A 14,989-nucleotide genomic window follows, 5' to 3' on the forward strand; every position below is an offset into this window, starting at 1 on the left:
GGGCAACATTTCAGTACAGCAGCAAACTTCACAACAAAAAAAGGAACCTCAAGGTTGTACATGTGATAATATCGGGCCCCTGTTCCTATAAATTTTTCTGGGGCCCCCCAATTCACTAAAATCTGTTCTGCAGGTAAAAGAGAGTAACTTCGACACGCACAGGGATCCAATTACTCTTGTGCCTGCTATCTTTTGTGTACCACTTGGACTGGCATACTAGTGTGGAAAAGTGAGCTCTCGACTAGTGAAATCTAAAGCTGCATTATCTGTAACTAAGTATCGGAGCCACACGCTGCGGACATATTCTTCAAAGCTTACCCCCTTAAACTGTTCAGTACCTTCTTTTGCAGCAACGCAGATGACCGAGCAGCTATTAACCTCAGGCCGAAAATAAACATAGGACCACTTCCTGTATTGATAAAAAAGAGACGTCCGACGCAGACAACATCTGCGCGACACCCCAACTCTGCTGATCTTGGTAGAAGTTGAATCTCAGTGAATGAATTCTCACCGAACCACGCAAGCCTACACACCTCAATTTAGTGTCGAGGCTTCTCTGTTCCGTTCTCAAGGACTACAGGCTATGAGCATGAAACAGTGACAGGGAATTGTAGGCTACTTAGAACTCGCTACCACCCCCCAACGCTCATGCTGCATGTTAATCATAATAGTTATAGTTGTCACTAATCATTTAACAGATGCTTTATAATAAAGCTTTAAACTGTAGCCGCTACGTTTTAGTTAAAAACTACAGTTGATACCCTTTAGAAAAGTAGTTGAACATTAAAAAAGCTGCTAACAAAAAGTAGTTAGCTTACAATGAACATATATAATGTGTATTTATGTGTGTGTGTGTACATATATGTGTGTGTGTGTGTGTGTGTACATATATATATATATATATATATATAAATATTATATATATATATATATATATATAAGAGGGAAGTGTTCTTTAATATAGACTTACAAATTACAAAACCATATATGAAGATATCCATTCTTACTAGCTGATATAACCATTTACACTGCCACCCGTTTGGAAAAATTATCTTGTTACTGGAAAAAGCCATTTTGAAAACAGATAATCTATTGTCACATTAATAAAAGATGCACGTTTAGTAGACGTTGTAGTTCATGAAAGCTTAATAACACGGTTCATCTATGTTTCGTCAGCTGAAGTGTTGTGGGATGACCAGGTGGGGGTTTTTAATGTGTCTAGCGAAGTACTGGCAGGCACTAAACTGGAAACATAATAGACAGTTACAAAAGTATTATGAGTTTGAAAAGTTCTCGGAACTTGTAGTCTATGTCTTGGAACTGGGACATTATGAATTCTGAGAATGAAATGCAGCCAGTTGTGTTTAAGTTCAGTTTTACCGGCTGGGTTTATTTATACCCATAAAGAAAATGTGGTGTGAAGTTATAAAATCCAGATCAGCCATTTTAAATACTCACATTCTGCACCTCTTTCCTATACAGTATCGCTCTTTGACATCGCGCAATGGCTGGCTGGTGGCTTGGGACTGCTCATCTGTGATAGCTAGCGGCAGGATTTCTGTGGGGTTTAGTGTCAAACTCCAGGCCTTCTGAGATTGGAGTGCGGAAACGATTCTCTCCTTACACTTGAACACCATCATGCTGACCAGGTTTCCTTCCTCAGAGATTGTTCACTTCCTGCAGCTGTCGCTGATGACGAGGGCGAGTCGCCTGACCTTATTGGGCAGCTTTGGAACAGCTACATGGCATAAAGTTGAAGGGCTTATATACCGTTTCTGAGAGACCGTGGCTAAATCTTTGTTTTTGGACGTAACAGGCTTTCAAATGAAGACTAGTAAAATTAAAAAAAATATGTTTTTTTTTATTGCTTTATCATTAATTATGAACAAATACAATAAAACAAAAGTTGGATTATATCACCAGTGTGTTTAAAACTTAGGGTATTTTCTGTGAAAATTAGACAATTTTTTTATCAATTTACTCCAGTGTGTGTGAGTTAGGGCACTGTTTTAAATTCTGGTATGCCAAAATAGACATTTAAAAAGACATTTCTTTTCTAAAAATTACACCCATCTAAACATTTCAGTGTACCCCCACCACACTGTTTAACAAACTCCAGCAAACAGCAGCCTCCTACACTTGTGCTTAATGCTTTAAATCTACACTTATTTCATGTACATCATTTATAATAAAAACCTAAATTCCCAGCATCATATCAGGGTCCAGATCACCCTGACGGGTTTGTGATAATGACTGTACATGATTACTTACTTCATTTATTACTTAGGGATTTTGTGAAAGCTATATAGAGCAGATATTTACTGATACTCAGTACAGTATCATGTTGGATAAATGTGTTTGTTCCTTATTTTTTTGCAGGTGGCACTCAACATCTCTCAGAGCTGAGGATTGTGTTAATGGGGTATAGAAGAGCTGGTAAGAGTTCAGCAGGAAACAGCATCCTGGGCAGAGAGGAGTTTGACTTGAAGACATCTGCTCAGTGTGTGAGGAGACATGGAGAAGTAGCAGACAGACACATCACTGTCATTGAAGCTCCAGCATGGTGGAGGAGTTACACTGTAGAGGAGAGCTCTGAGTTACTGAAACAGGAGATTGTGCTCAGTGTGTCTCTGTGTCCTCCAGGACCACACGCTGTACTACTGATCATACGTGTGGACACTAGATTTAAAGAGACTGAGAGAGAAGTACTGCAGGGGCATCTGGATCTTCTCGGTGAGAGAGTCTGGAGTCACACTATAGTGCTGGTCACTCGTGGAGACTCTCTGTCAGACACATCTATAGAGCAGTACATTGAGAGTGAAGGACAGAATCTACAGCGGCTGCTGGACAAATGTGGGAACAGATATCATGTTCTCAACAATCAGAACAGGAGCGACCACACTCAGATCAAGGAGCTGCTGGAGAAGATTGAGGAGACAGTGGCACAAAACAACGGCTGCCATTTTGAAATAGACAGAAAGATTTTACAGGAGATGAAAGAGAGAAGAAGAGCAGAGGAAGAGAGAGCAAAAGAACGAATGAAGAGGATGAAAAAACAAAAAGACAACATCAGATCACAGATGAGTGAGTATAAAAATTTATTTTTATGAAACTAGAGACACAGCAACAGCACAGAAATCTAAGTAAAGTCATATGGACTGTATGTACAATAACTGTCTACATAATTATATAGAAATTATTTTAATAGAAATACATATTTTCTATCTACATATCCAATAGAAAACTGTAGTAGTAGCAAAGATTTTCTGTCATGTTTTCTAATCACTGTCAACTATGATATAGTTTATTATGTACTGTATATGTACACTGTAAAAAAATCCCCTTGTTTTAAAAGAATAATTTTGTTAAAAAATTATAAATACATTAAAATTAATTTCCCTTTAAATCAGTAAATTCAACAATGCACACTGCTAGTAAAATATGTTTTCTTATTTGAACATATACTGACAGCCACCATAATAATGCAGGAGATAAAACAGAAAGGCACATGAATGAATAATGAAGGTCATCATAAGAATCGCTTTCCACAAGCTGAAGTATATACTAGTATACAGACTGTGCACAGAGTCATTCATGCAAAACAAAACAGCATCATAGTAGCTCACACAACAAAATAATAAAACAAAAAACAAAAAACAAAAGAACATAAAACCCAAATGTGCAGAACTGATAACAAAAACTATTAAAAACATGATTATTTAAACAAAATATCTTAAAATTTGAAATGTAATGAAGGGAATTCTGGGAATGTCAGTTTACAGTTTTTGGCTGTCAATTATACGTTCATTTGTTCTGTTTTTACTTCCAAAATCTGTACAATCGACAGCATTTTACTGTAAAATTACATGAAATGTCTGGTTAGATCTTTTACAGTTTTTCCTTGTATATAGAAAGGGAACTTACTGTTAACTTAAGTTTTTTTCCCCCTCTGTAGAATTTCTGCAATATTTTACAGTTAAAATTACACTCATTTTAGGCAGAGTATTTACATTAAATTCAGGTATGCCTGAACTCGCAGAATGGAGACCCCTAGTGTACATATTGTCTCCTTTCAAATAAATCTCAATAACTTAAAAAAAAGATACAAAAAATAAAAAAATCGTTTCCCCTGTTTACTGGCACCTAGTGAGATCGAAATAAACTTTCTTCAGGGAGATGGACCAAACAAATCTTAAATAACAGGCTTTCAAATGAAGACTTAGTAAAATAAAAAAAATATATTTTTTTTATTTCTTTATCATTAAATTATGAACAAATACAATAAAAAAAATATTGATTATTCCACACGTGTTTTAAAACTTAGGGTATTTTCTGTGAAATTAGACAATTTTTTATCAATTTACTCCAGTGTGTGTGAGTTAGGACACTGTTTTAAATTCAGGTATGCCAAAATAGACATTTAAAAAGACATTTCTTTTCTAAAAATTACACCCATCTAAGCATTTCAGTGAACCCCCACCACACTGTTTAACAAACTCCAAAAAAATAAAAAAATAAATAAAACAGCAGCCTCCTACACTTATGCTTAATGCTTTAAATCTACACTTATTTCATGTACATCATTTATAATAAAAACCTAAATTCCCAGCATCATATCAGGGTCCAGATCACCCTGACGGGTTTGTGATAATGACTGCACATGATTACTTACTTCATTTATTACTTAGGGATTTTGTGAAAGCTATATAGAGCAGATATTTACTGATACTCAGTACAATATCATGTTGGATAAATGTGTTTGTTCCTTATTTTTTTGAAGGTGGCACTCAACATCTCTCAGAGCTGAGGATTGTGTTAATGGGGTATAGAGCTGCTGGTAAGAGTTCAGCAGGAAACAGCATCCTGGGCAGAGAGGAGTTTGACTTGAAGACATCTGCTCAGTGTGTGAGGAGACATGGAGAAGTAGCAGACAGACACATCACTGTCATCGAAGCTCCAGGATGGATGATAAATTACACTGTAGAGGAGAGTCCTGAGTTACTGAAACAGGAGATTGTGCTCAGTGTGTCTCTGTGTCCTCCAGGACCACACGCTGTACTACTGATCATACCTGTGGGCGCTGGATTTAAAGAGACTGAGAGAGAAGTAGTGCAGGGGCATCTGGATCTTCTCGGTGAGAGAGTCTGGAGTCACACTATAGTGCTGTTCACTCGTGGAGACTCTCTGTCAGACACATCTATAGAGCACCACATTGAGAGTGAAGGACAGGATCTACAGCGGCTGCTGGACAAATGTGGGAACAGATATCATGTTCTCAACAATCAGAACAGGAGCGACCACACTCAGATCAAGCAGCTGCTGGAGAAGATTGAGGAGACAGTGGCACAAAACAACGACTGCCATTTTGAAATAGACAGAAATATTTTACAGGAGATTGATGGTATGAAGAAAACAAAAGAGCGAATGGACAAACGGAGTGAGGACATCAGATCACAAACTAGTGAGTGAAATTATAAACTTGTATGAATATTTTACACACACAGTCTCAGATGTTTTTCTGCCTAATTATTTTAGAGCTTTTTTAGATGTAGTTTTGAATAGTTTAAAGTGTCCATCACACAGACCTCAGGTCAAGCTCTGACACTCACACCTCTTACAGTCGTAATGTTTCTCAGATGGTTTCCCATCCAGATACTGAGCAGGTTCAACACTGTTTAACTTCATTAGGAAACCAGACAAGAGCTGCAGGGTCAAAATCAAAGAATTTGAACTTTGTAATCATATAATGTTCTATTTCTGTTCGAACAAAAGTGCTGTGAAGTAAATTGTCCAGATGTGTCACCAGCATAAATCATGAAGGAACACTCTTATCTCACACAGATCTGTGTTTACTGAGCCACTGCATGAGAAGCACACACTTCTGTTTCTCATAAATGCATGCATATCCGATTCCTCATCTCTCCCTCAACTCCCCCTGGTGGCACTTCTTAATCAACAGGCTTTATAAGTGAACACAACATCTCACAACACTCCCTGACCCATTTAGAGTTGACATAAGGTTGACCATCTAAACAAATCAAAACAATTTAAACTAAAAAAACTTCATAAAAATTCACTAACAAATACATTAAACTAAATATCTGCTCTCTGTTTTTTATTATTACAGTGAGTGGAGATGATGGATCTGATTCATGGTCTGTGGGAAGTTCTGCTTATAGTTCATTCAGATCACGATCAGGAGCAGACACATTTTTTGGAACATCACATTCCAGAGATTCATCTCACACAAGTTATGAGTCAGGGGCCATAAAACGATATAACAGCATTGAATTTCCACCACCCAACAGTGAGTGTTTTTTTTTTATGTTTGTTTGTTTGTTTGTTTTATAATTTCAGTACATTCAGTACTTTTTTTATTATTAAAATATTAAAGGGGTGGTTGACTGTTTTTTTTTCTAGGCTTGATTGAGTTTATGGGGTGCAGTCTAACATGTTTTAATGCTTCGTTTTTAAAACACAATATTTTTCACATAATTGACCTTTATTCCACACCGCTCTGTCCCTTGTCATTCGAACGCTTTGATGAGTTCCTGTTTTTATGAAGCCCCCTCCCTCAGAAATACGTGATTGGTTAGCCAGTCCAGTGTGTTGTGTTGTGTTGTGCTCATCTGAACGTCCCGCCCTCACCTTAGCAGCATGTGCTCTGGTTGTAAACATTGGTATCCTCTATATTGCTTATCAATTTGAGGCTGATTGAGACGTGGAGGATATTACTGAAGATTATCACGCAGAACCTGTGCAAGCACGGCTCTTAATGGTTTTTTGTTTGTTGTTGTCTCATACTTTTAGATATGCTGCTATTTGTAAATGCTACTGCTTCAGTTAGCTTTTAATATACGATTTTATCCTGATTAAAGCTGTAATACAGCAAGGCATCCGCAACGCATCTATGAAAACATCACATAACAACTATAAAAAAAGTGAATTCACTCACCTAACTAACTAAATGAAAGAGAGAGAGAGAGAGAGAGAGAGAGAGAGAGAGAGAGAGAGAGAGAGAGGTGCACAGCGTGTTCAAAGCAGGGCGACATGAGGAACAGGATTGAGAACTGCTGCTTTAGAACATATGATTTTGAAATTTGTGAATCCATTAATATCATTTGAAGACAGAATCGTGATTTATATATGAAAAGATTTTTACATGCACCCCTAGTTTTCTCTTCCTCTTCTCTAAAGCAGCAGAACATGGCCTCGCTCCCTTTGTTGCATGTTCCCAGGGGCAGGGTTTATCTGGGTTTGTGATGTAACGAACCCGGGAAGTAACTCGTTGTAGTCCCATACAAACCATTTTTGTTGGCATTAAACTGCCAAAATTTTAAAAGATAATATCTCCATTTGCATTGAACTTTCAGTGCTGCAACTTTGCAGATATTGTTTACGCTCAAACAGCAACATTGCACACTAACTAATGTTAAAAAAAGTGAAACCGCAATCAACCACCCCTTTAAGAACTCATGTTTTCCATGAATCCCGTCTGTTTTGTTGCAACATGGTGACATTTTTTTTAGGAATATATCATGTATTGTATAAGTGTTAAATGTCAGAATTTTGTTCTATAACATTTTTTAATCTTTTCTGATTTCATTTTATTTTCCCCAGTGAGTGGAGACGAGCGGTCGGACAGTTGGTCTGTGGGAAGTTCTGCTTACAGTTCATTCAGATCACGATCAGGAGCAGACAGCAGTTCAGTTTTTAGCTCACCACGCTCAAAAGTCTCATCTCACAGCTCAGGATTCAGGTCTTTGCGGTCTTTTCCTGAATCCGTGGAACATTCAGAAACCAAAAGAGCACAAGGAAAGCCCAAGATCTCAAAGCTTTTCCCAAGAATAATACAGAAGCGTGATAAGCATGAAGAAGACACTTAGAAAACTTGAATGATATCAAATTAATGAATGAGAAATTGTGTCTTTTATAATGTTGACATTATAATAGATAATGATAACTATTACTAAATGTGTAAGTCTAATAAATGATGTCTAAGTTCATAGCTCACAATGGCAGAGATATATATATATATATATATATATATATATATATATATATATATATATATATATCTATATATATATATATATTGATGTGTTATTAATATTGCAGAGTTTTTTTATTGAAAAATGTGTTCATTTTTTAACTTTCTTTATAAATGTTTTAATTTGGATTTATAAATCATAGAACAAATAAAAAAAACAAAATAATCACAAATCCAATGCTTTGCTGTCTACTGTTGGCAAATGGATGCTGTTTGTGATTTGTAGCTTCTACTGCAGCATCCTAAACATCAAGAAGTGCTCCACAAGAGATCTGCATGAATGATTTGACCAATGCTTACAGTTATTTCCAAAGGAGTGTGAAGTTACTGGGTCACTCTAATAAAGCAACAAAATGTATGGAACAAAAATTGAGTTTTAATTTATAAATTAGACAGATCTATAGTTGTATTTAAAATCAGAATTTCATTGTAATGCATTCTAGGATTGCATTTCTTGTGAAGGATACATGTTCACTGCCTCAGAATTTGATGGTCAGACTTCATGAACGCGGTGTTGTGTTTTCACGATCACTGTGTGTGTGGAGGACGTGGTGAGGAGCTGGTATGCATATTTACCCTCCATCGTACAGAACACAGAGCAGCTGGTGACCAATGCAGAGGAGTGTGCTGAAGCCTGCAGAGACGGTGAGACACACACACACACACACACACACACACACAGGGATGATATGGGTCAATGTTGACTTTTTCTGAAAAATACATTAAATAAGGATCTAATTTTTTTTTTTAGTAAAAGAAAAATAAACTAGAATTGTTCCATTATACTGCACAAAATCAAAGTAGCATTGATCAGATTCAGTTCAGGGTCAGATATCAGCCTGCATGTCACGAAGCCTTAATTTAACCACTAGCTAGAGCCACTGCCCCTTTGCCCTCATCGGCTGAGGTGCCCCTCTTACCACCCCCCACCCTCACCCCACCTTGTGTTGATACTAATCATTTATAACACATCATATTTTATTAAAACAATATTAATAGTACGCCTATAAATAGTTTAAAAAATAATATAAATGTTATAAATTGTTTATTGGTATATAATTTATCCTGTAAAATATTAAATTAAATATCTAATACTTATAGGGGAGAGTATGTCAAGCCGTTTGTGACTTTTTTTCATTCTCAGGATATGAATTCTTGATATCAACAATTTTTCACTAGTTATTCTAGTTATTCTTGATATCAGGAATTAGATTTCTACTAGTAACAAATGCTATTTTTGATATCAGCAATCACATTTCCACTAGTTAAAATGCTTATTCTTGATATCAGGTATTACATTTCAACTAGTAAAAACTATAATTCTTGATATCAATAATTTATATCCTGGGAATGGCAATAGGCAAGCCGTATTGACTTTTATTCATTCACAGGATACGAATACTTGATATCAGCAATTCAATTTTCACTAGTTAAAATGTTAATTCTTAATATCAGTAATCTGATTTCTACTAGTAACAATTAGAATTTTTGATATTAACAATTCAATTTCCACTACTAACAATCTTAATTCTTGAAATCAACAATTCAATTTTCACTAGTTAAAATGCTTATTCTTGATATCAGGAATTTCACATATCAGAAATACAGTTGTGGCCAAAAATTTTGAGAATTACATAAATATTGGAAATTGGAAAAGTTGCTGCTTAAGTTTTTATAATAGCAATTTGCATATACTCCAGAATGTTATGAAGAGTGATCAGATGAATTGCATAGTCCTTTTTTGCCATGAAAATTAACTTAATCCCAAAAAAACCTTTCCACTGCATTTCATTGCTGTCATTAAAGGACCTGCTGAGATCATTTCAGTAATCATCTTGTTAAAATCAGGTGAGAATGTTGACGAGCCCACAAGGCTGGAGATCATTATGTCAGGCTGATTGGGTTAGAATGGCAGACTTGACATGTTAAAAGGAGGGTGATGCTTGAAATCATTGTTCTTCCATTGTTAACCATGGTGACCTGCAAAGAAACGCCGTGCAGCCATCATTACGTTGCATAAAAATGGCTTCACAGGCAAGGATATTGGTGGCTAATAAGATTGCACCTAAATCACAATTTTATAGGTTCATCAAGAACTTCAAGGAAAGAGGTTCAATTCTTGTAAAGAAGGCTTCAGGGCGTCTAAGAAAGTCCAGCAAGCGCCAGGATCGTCTCCTAAAGAGGATTCAGCTGCGGATCGGAGTGCCACCAGTGCAGAGCTTGCTCAGGAATGGCAGCAGGCAGGTAGGTGAGCGCATCTGCACGCCACAGTGAGGCGAAGACTTTTGGAAGATGGCCTGGTGTCAAGAAGGGCAGCAAAAGAAGCCACTTCTCTCCAAAAAAAACATCAGGGGACAGATTGATCTTCTGCAGAAAGTATAGTAAAATGGACTGCTGAGGACTGGGGCAAAGTCATATTCTCCGATGAAGCCCCCGTTTCGATTGTTTGGGGCATCTGGAAAAAAGGCTTGTCCGGAGAAGAAAAGGTGAGCGCTACCATCAGTCGTGTTCATGCCAACAGTAAAGCATCCTGACACCATTCATGTGTGGGGTTGCTTCTCACCCAAGGGAGTGGACTCACTCACAATTCTGCCCAAAAACACAGCCATGAATAAAGAATGGTACCAAAACACCCTCCAACAGCAACTTCTTCCAACAACCCAACAACAGCTTGGTGAAGAACAAGGCATTTTCAGCACGATGGAGCACCGTTGGCCATAAGGCAAAAGTGATAACTAAGTGGCTCGGGGACCAGAATGTTGAAATTTTGGGTCCATGGCCTGGGAAACTCCCCAATCTTAATCCCATTGAGAACTTGTGGTCAATCCTCAAGAGGCGGGCGGACAAACAAAAACCCACTAATTCTGACAAACTCCAAGAAGTTATTATGAAAGAATGGGTTGCTATCAGTCAGGATTTTGCCCAGAAGTTGATTGAGAGCATGCCCAGTCGAATTGCAGAGGTCCTGAAAACAGAAGGGCCAACACTGCAAATACTGACTCTTTGCATAAATGTCATGTAATTGTCGATAAAAGCCTTTGAAACGTATATGAAGTGCTTGTAATTATATTTCAGTACATCACAGAAACAACTGAAACGAATATCTAAAAGCAGTTTAGCAGCAAACTTTTTGAAAACTAATATTTATGTAATTCTCAAAACTTTTGGCCACGACTGTAGAGATGGACGGATGAGCTCAAACTTCACCCGAGTCTGCTGCTTCAAATTATCCGCTCGCCACCTACCCGCACCTATATTGCATGATAATACAATGAATGGATGGTTAATTTTTAACAGCAAATTCAGTGACGTTAGAGACTAGAGCTGATCTGCGCATCACGGCACACGTCTGCAGTGCATTAAAGCCTGTGTTACGGCCACCGGAGCTGATCGCTGCCAATCAGTCAATGCTGTTTTTTATACCAGCCACGCTGCGGCCCAGAACTCATGCTTATCACATCGGTCACATCACGCGGTGCAACAAAACACAATAGAATTCTATTGTATTTTGTGGTGCCGCGTCACTCGCATCCAGTGTAGAATAGAACCCATTATAATCAGTGATGTTGTCTACATTGGATGCAGTAAACTGATGCCTCATTCTATTTATGACGTGCTGACACAAAATTCAAATGATTTTCAACGGTTGCTTTACAGACAGGATACCAGCATAGTTTGTCAGTACAGTCTGTAACGTAGCAGATTGAAAAGTTAGTATCTTTCTGCAGTCCAATAGTCGGCAGTGCCGTGGTGGCTTGTGTCTGTGGAATGGTGATTTAACGCTACGTTGTCACCTATTAGGAGAGACTCAATGCTAAGTAAATAAACAACAACTCCGTCTTTTACTCTCACAATGAGCTTATCATATTCGTTTGCTACATTAGTAGGGCCCTATGATTTCTGTGATGCAGAAAACATGGACGGAATTGCAGAATCCATTCATAAAACCTGAATTTACTGTATAACGTGGAATTTGTCTTATTTTTGATGAATAATTAAAAAAACAGGTTAGTAGACTGTGTCTGTGAATATTAAACTGTAAAAAGACGATTTAATGTAAATGTTCTGCATGTTCATTTGAATACCTGAAAATACACAACACAGAGTTTGTGAAAAAATATTATTCATTATTATTTATTCATTTTAGATGTTTACATTAGGTAAAGCTGTGCTTCCTGCATAAACCTGTCCCTGCTTGCCCTACGCAGTTAACTTGTTTAATTTCTTAATTAAAGTTATATATATATTGTTCTATTTGTGTTATTTAAGTTATTTATGATAAGTGAAATGGTTTACTGTTAAGTGCACTGGTCAGACTCATTTTGAATAATAAAGTTTATTGTTAGATTGTTAAATACCCTGCCTCCACTACATAGACCTATGTTTGTCGCATCATTAAAAGTGCTTGATCACCACATTTGAGTTATCATTGCAAAAAATGTGTTTGTGTGTGTGTGTGTATATATATATATATCTATTATATATATATATATATATATATATATATATATATAATATATATATTATGTATAGTCTGTTTGTGTAGGCTATATACTGTATTCTATATACAGTACCAGTCAAAAGTTTGGACACACAAATGGGAAGTGTGTCCAAACTTTTGACTATACTTTTCTATAATATAGCCTACACGTAAAGAATATCAGCCGATATATCAGTATCAGTCTTTTTTTTACCCCTTCATATCGGTATCGGCATCGGCCCCCAAAAAAACCCATATCGGTCAGGCTCTAATTATTTTAGGTTCAAGTGATTTGTGTGTAAGGAACTGGAAGCAAGCAAAGTGTGGCTGTTTCTAAAGCACGCAGTGCCATCTGCTGTTAAAAGCTCAGAATCTATTCCAGAGAGAATCGCAATGCATTTGGAAGAAGATATTTTGTACGTTTCCTATCGTAAATATATATAAAAAAATTATTATCATTTGTAAAATATGTTGTTAAGGACTTCATTTGGACAACTTTATAGGCAATTTTCTCAGTATTTTAATTTTTTTTGCACCCTCAGATTACAATTTTTTTTACATATTTGTGTCTTTGCCAAATACTATCCTAACCTTACAAACCATACATCAATTGGAAGCTTATTTATTCAGCTGATGATGTATAAATCTCAATTTCAAAAAAAGACCACCATTACTACTTTTTTTGGTCCACCATCACAAAAAAAAAAACTTAAAACTTTTTAAAACTTAAAAAAAAAACAATAAAAAAAAAAAAAAAAAAAAATTCAGTGTTAAAGTAAAATGTATGTTATGAATATTGTTATCTTGCTGATGTTTTGTAGGGCATTGGTTTCTTCAATGTTGATTCAGTGGAGCTGGATATGGATGGGATCTCAATCATTCAGAAGAGCTCTGAACATCCTGAACAACAGCAGAAGACATAAATCTGAGTGACATAAATAACAATGAAACTGATATTAATTCTGTAAATATAACAATGCATTTAATACATTTTAACATTTGTCAATCTTGAAGAATTATAAATATACAGTGCCCTCCATAAGTATTGGAACAGTAAAGACACATTTTTTCTGTTTGCTGTGGAGTCAAGAAATCTGTAAATATGATTAAACGATGAATATGAGACAAAACTACAGAATGTCACATTTTATTATTGGGTGATTCAACACAAATATGTTTTACCAGCTAAGAAGATCAGCACTTTTAGAGTTTTATCTCCCTATCTGATGTGAGCATAAGTATTGGAACGGTTGCTTCACAGGTCTTTCTAAGTGTTCAGCTGTGTCCTGTTGCATTAATTCGTCAGATATTAAAAGCAGGGAATGTGTCTTATCAGTTATATCCATTGCTTCTGCATTCTAAGTCTTGCATTCGATGATGACACACACAAACCAGGATGAAGACGAGAAAGCTGACTCTGAAAGAAAAGCAAGCAATTTGGATGCTAAAAGAAAAGAGGAAGTCAATTAGAACTATAGGAAAAAACAAAGGGCATGGAGAAATCAAGAGTTGGAAACTACCGGCGACATCAGCAAACCAACGACGACACCTGATTCGCTGAGAAAAACAACAGTAGTTGATGACAGACAAATCATAAAAGCTGTGAAAATGAAACCTAAAATACATGTCTGTAAAATCACCAACAACCTCCAGAAAGGTGAGGTGATGCTCTGTCAATCTACAGTCAGCAGGAGAATTATACACAGAATTACAGAAGCTACACAGCAAGATGCAAACCTCTGATCAGCACCAAAAATAGAAAGGCAAGATTTTCTCACAAATGTGAGCCAGTAGAGTTTTGGAACTGAGTTGATGGACCGATGAGACAAAGATGAACCTTTATCTAAGTGATTGGAAAGCATAAGTGTGGAGAAAAAAGGGAACTGCAAATGATCCTAAGCATACAACCTCATCTGTGACGCTTGGTGGAGGTGGTGTCATGGCATGGGCATCCGTGGCTGTCTCTAGAACAGGACCTCTTCATTTTAATGATGGACTTAATGTATGATGGCAGTAGCAGAATGGAATTTGGAAGGGTACAAAATCATCTTGGCTACCAATATTCACCGGGAAAGAAAATGGCACCAAACTCATTAGAAAGCACTTCATATTGGATCAGGACAATGACCAAAAATACCCTGCCAACTCAGTCAAGGACTTTATCAAGGCAAAGAAATGTAAAGTCTTAGATTGCCCAAATCAATCTCCAGATTTAAATCTGATTGAACGTAAATTGCACCAGCTGAAGAGGAGACTAAAGACAGAAACTCCTCAAAACAAGCAACAGCTTGAGTCTGGTGATGTCTATGGGTTGCAGACTCACTGCTCTGATTGGCTGCAAGGGATCTGCAACTAAATATTAGCATTTAATCTTTTACATCTGCCCTTTAATTCAACTGTTCCAATACTTATGCTCACATCAAATAGTGGGATGAACTTTAAAAGTGCTGTCCTTTTCA

General features: G+C 36.7%; 1 protein-coding gene across 1 annotated transcript in view; it reads left to right on the forward strand.

Annotated features, from left to right (window-relative positions):
* The window catches only part of LOC109099724, a 125,725-nt gene that overhangs the window by 89,853 nt on the left and 20,883 nt on the right, over nt 1-14,989 (forward strand). Inside the window, 4 exon segments of the mRNA XM_042715899.1 lie at nt 2,380-3,084; nt 4,781-5,461; nt 6,128-6,307; nt 7,621-7,883. Coding sequence (XP_042571833.1) covers nt 2,380-3,084; nt 4,781-5,461; nt 6,128-6,307; nt 7,621-7,883 — 1,829 coding nt within the window.

The sequence above is a fragment of the Cyprinus carpio genome, chromosome A25 (assembly GCF_018340385.1).
Source record: "Cyprinus carpio isolate SPL01 chromosome A25, ASM1834038v1, whole genome shotgun sequence".
Classification (NCBI taxonomy): Eukaryota; Metazoa; Chordata; class Actinopteri; order Cypriniformes; family Cyprinidae; genus Cyprinus; species Cyprinus carpio.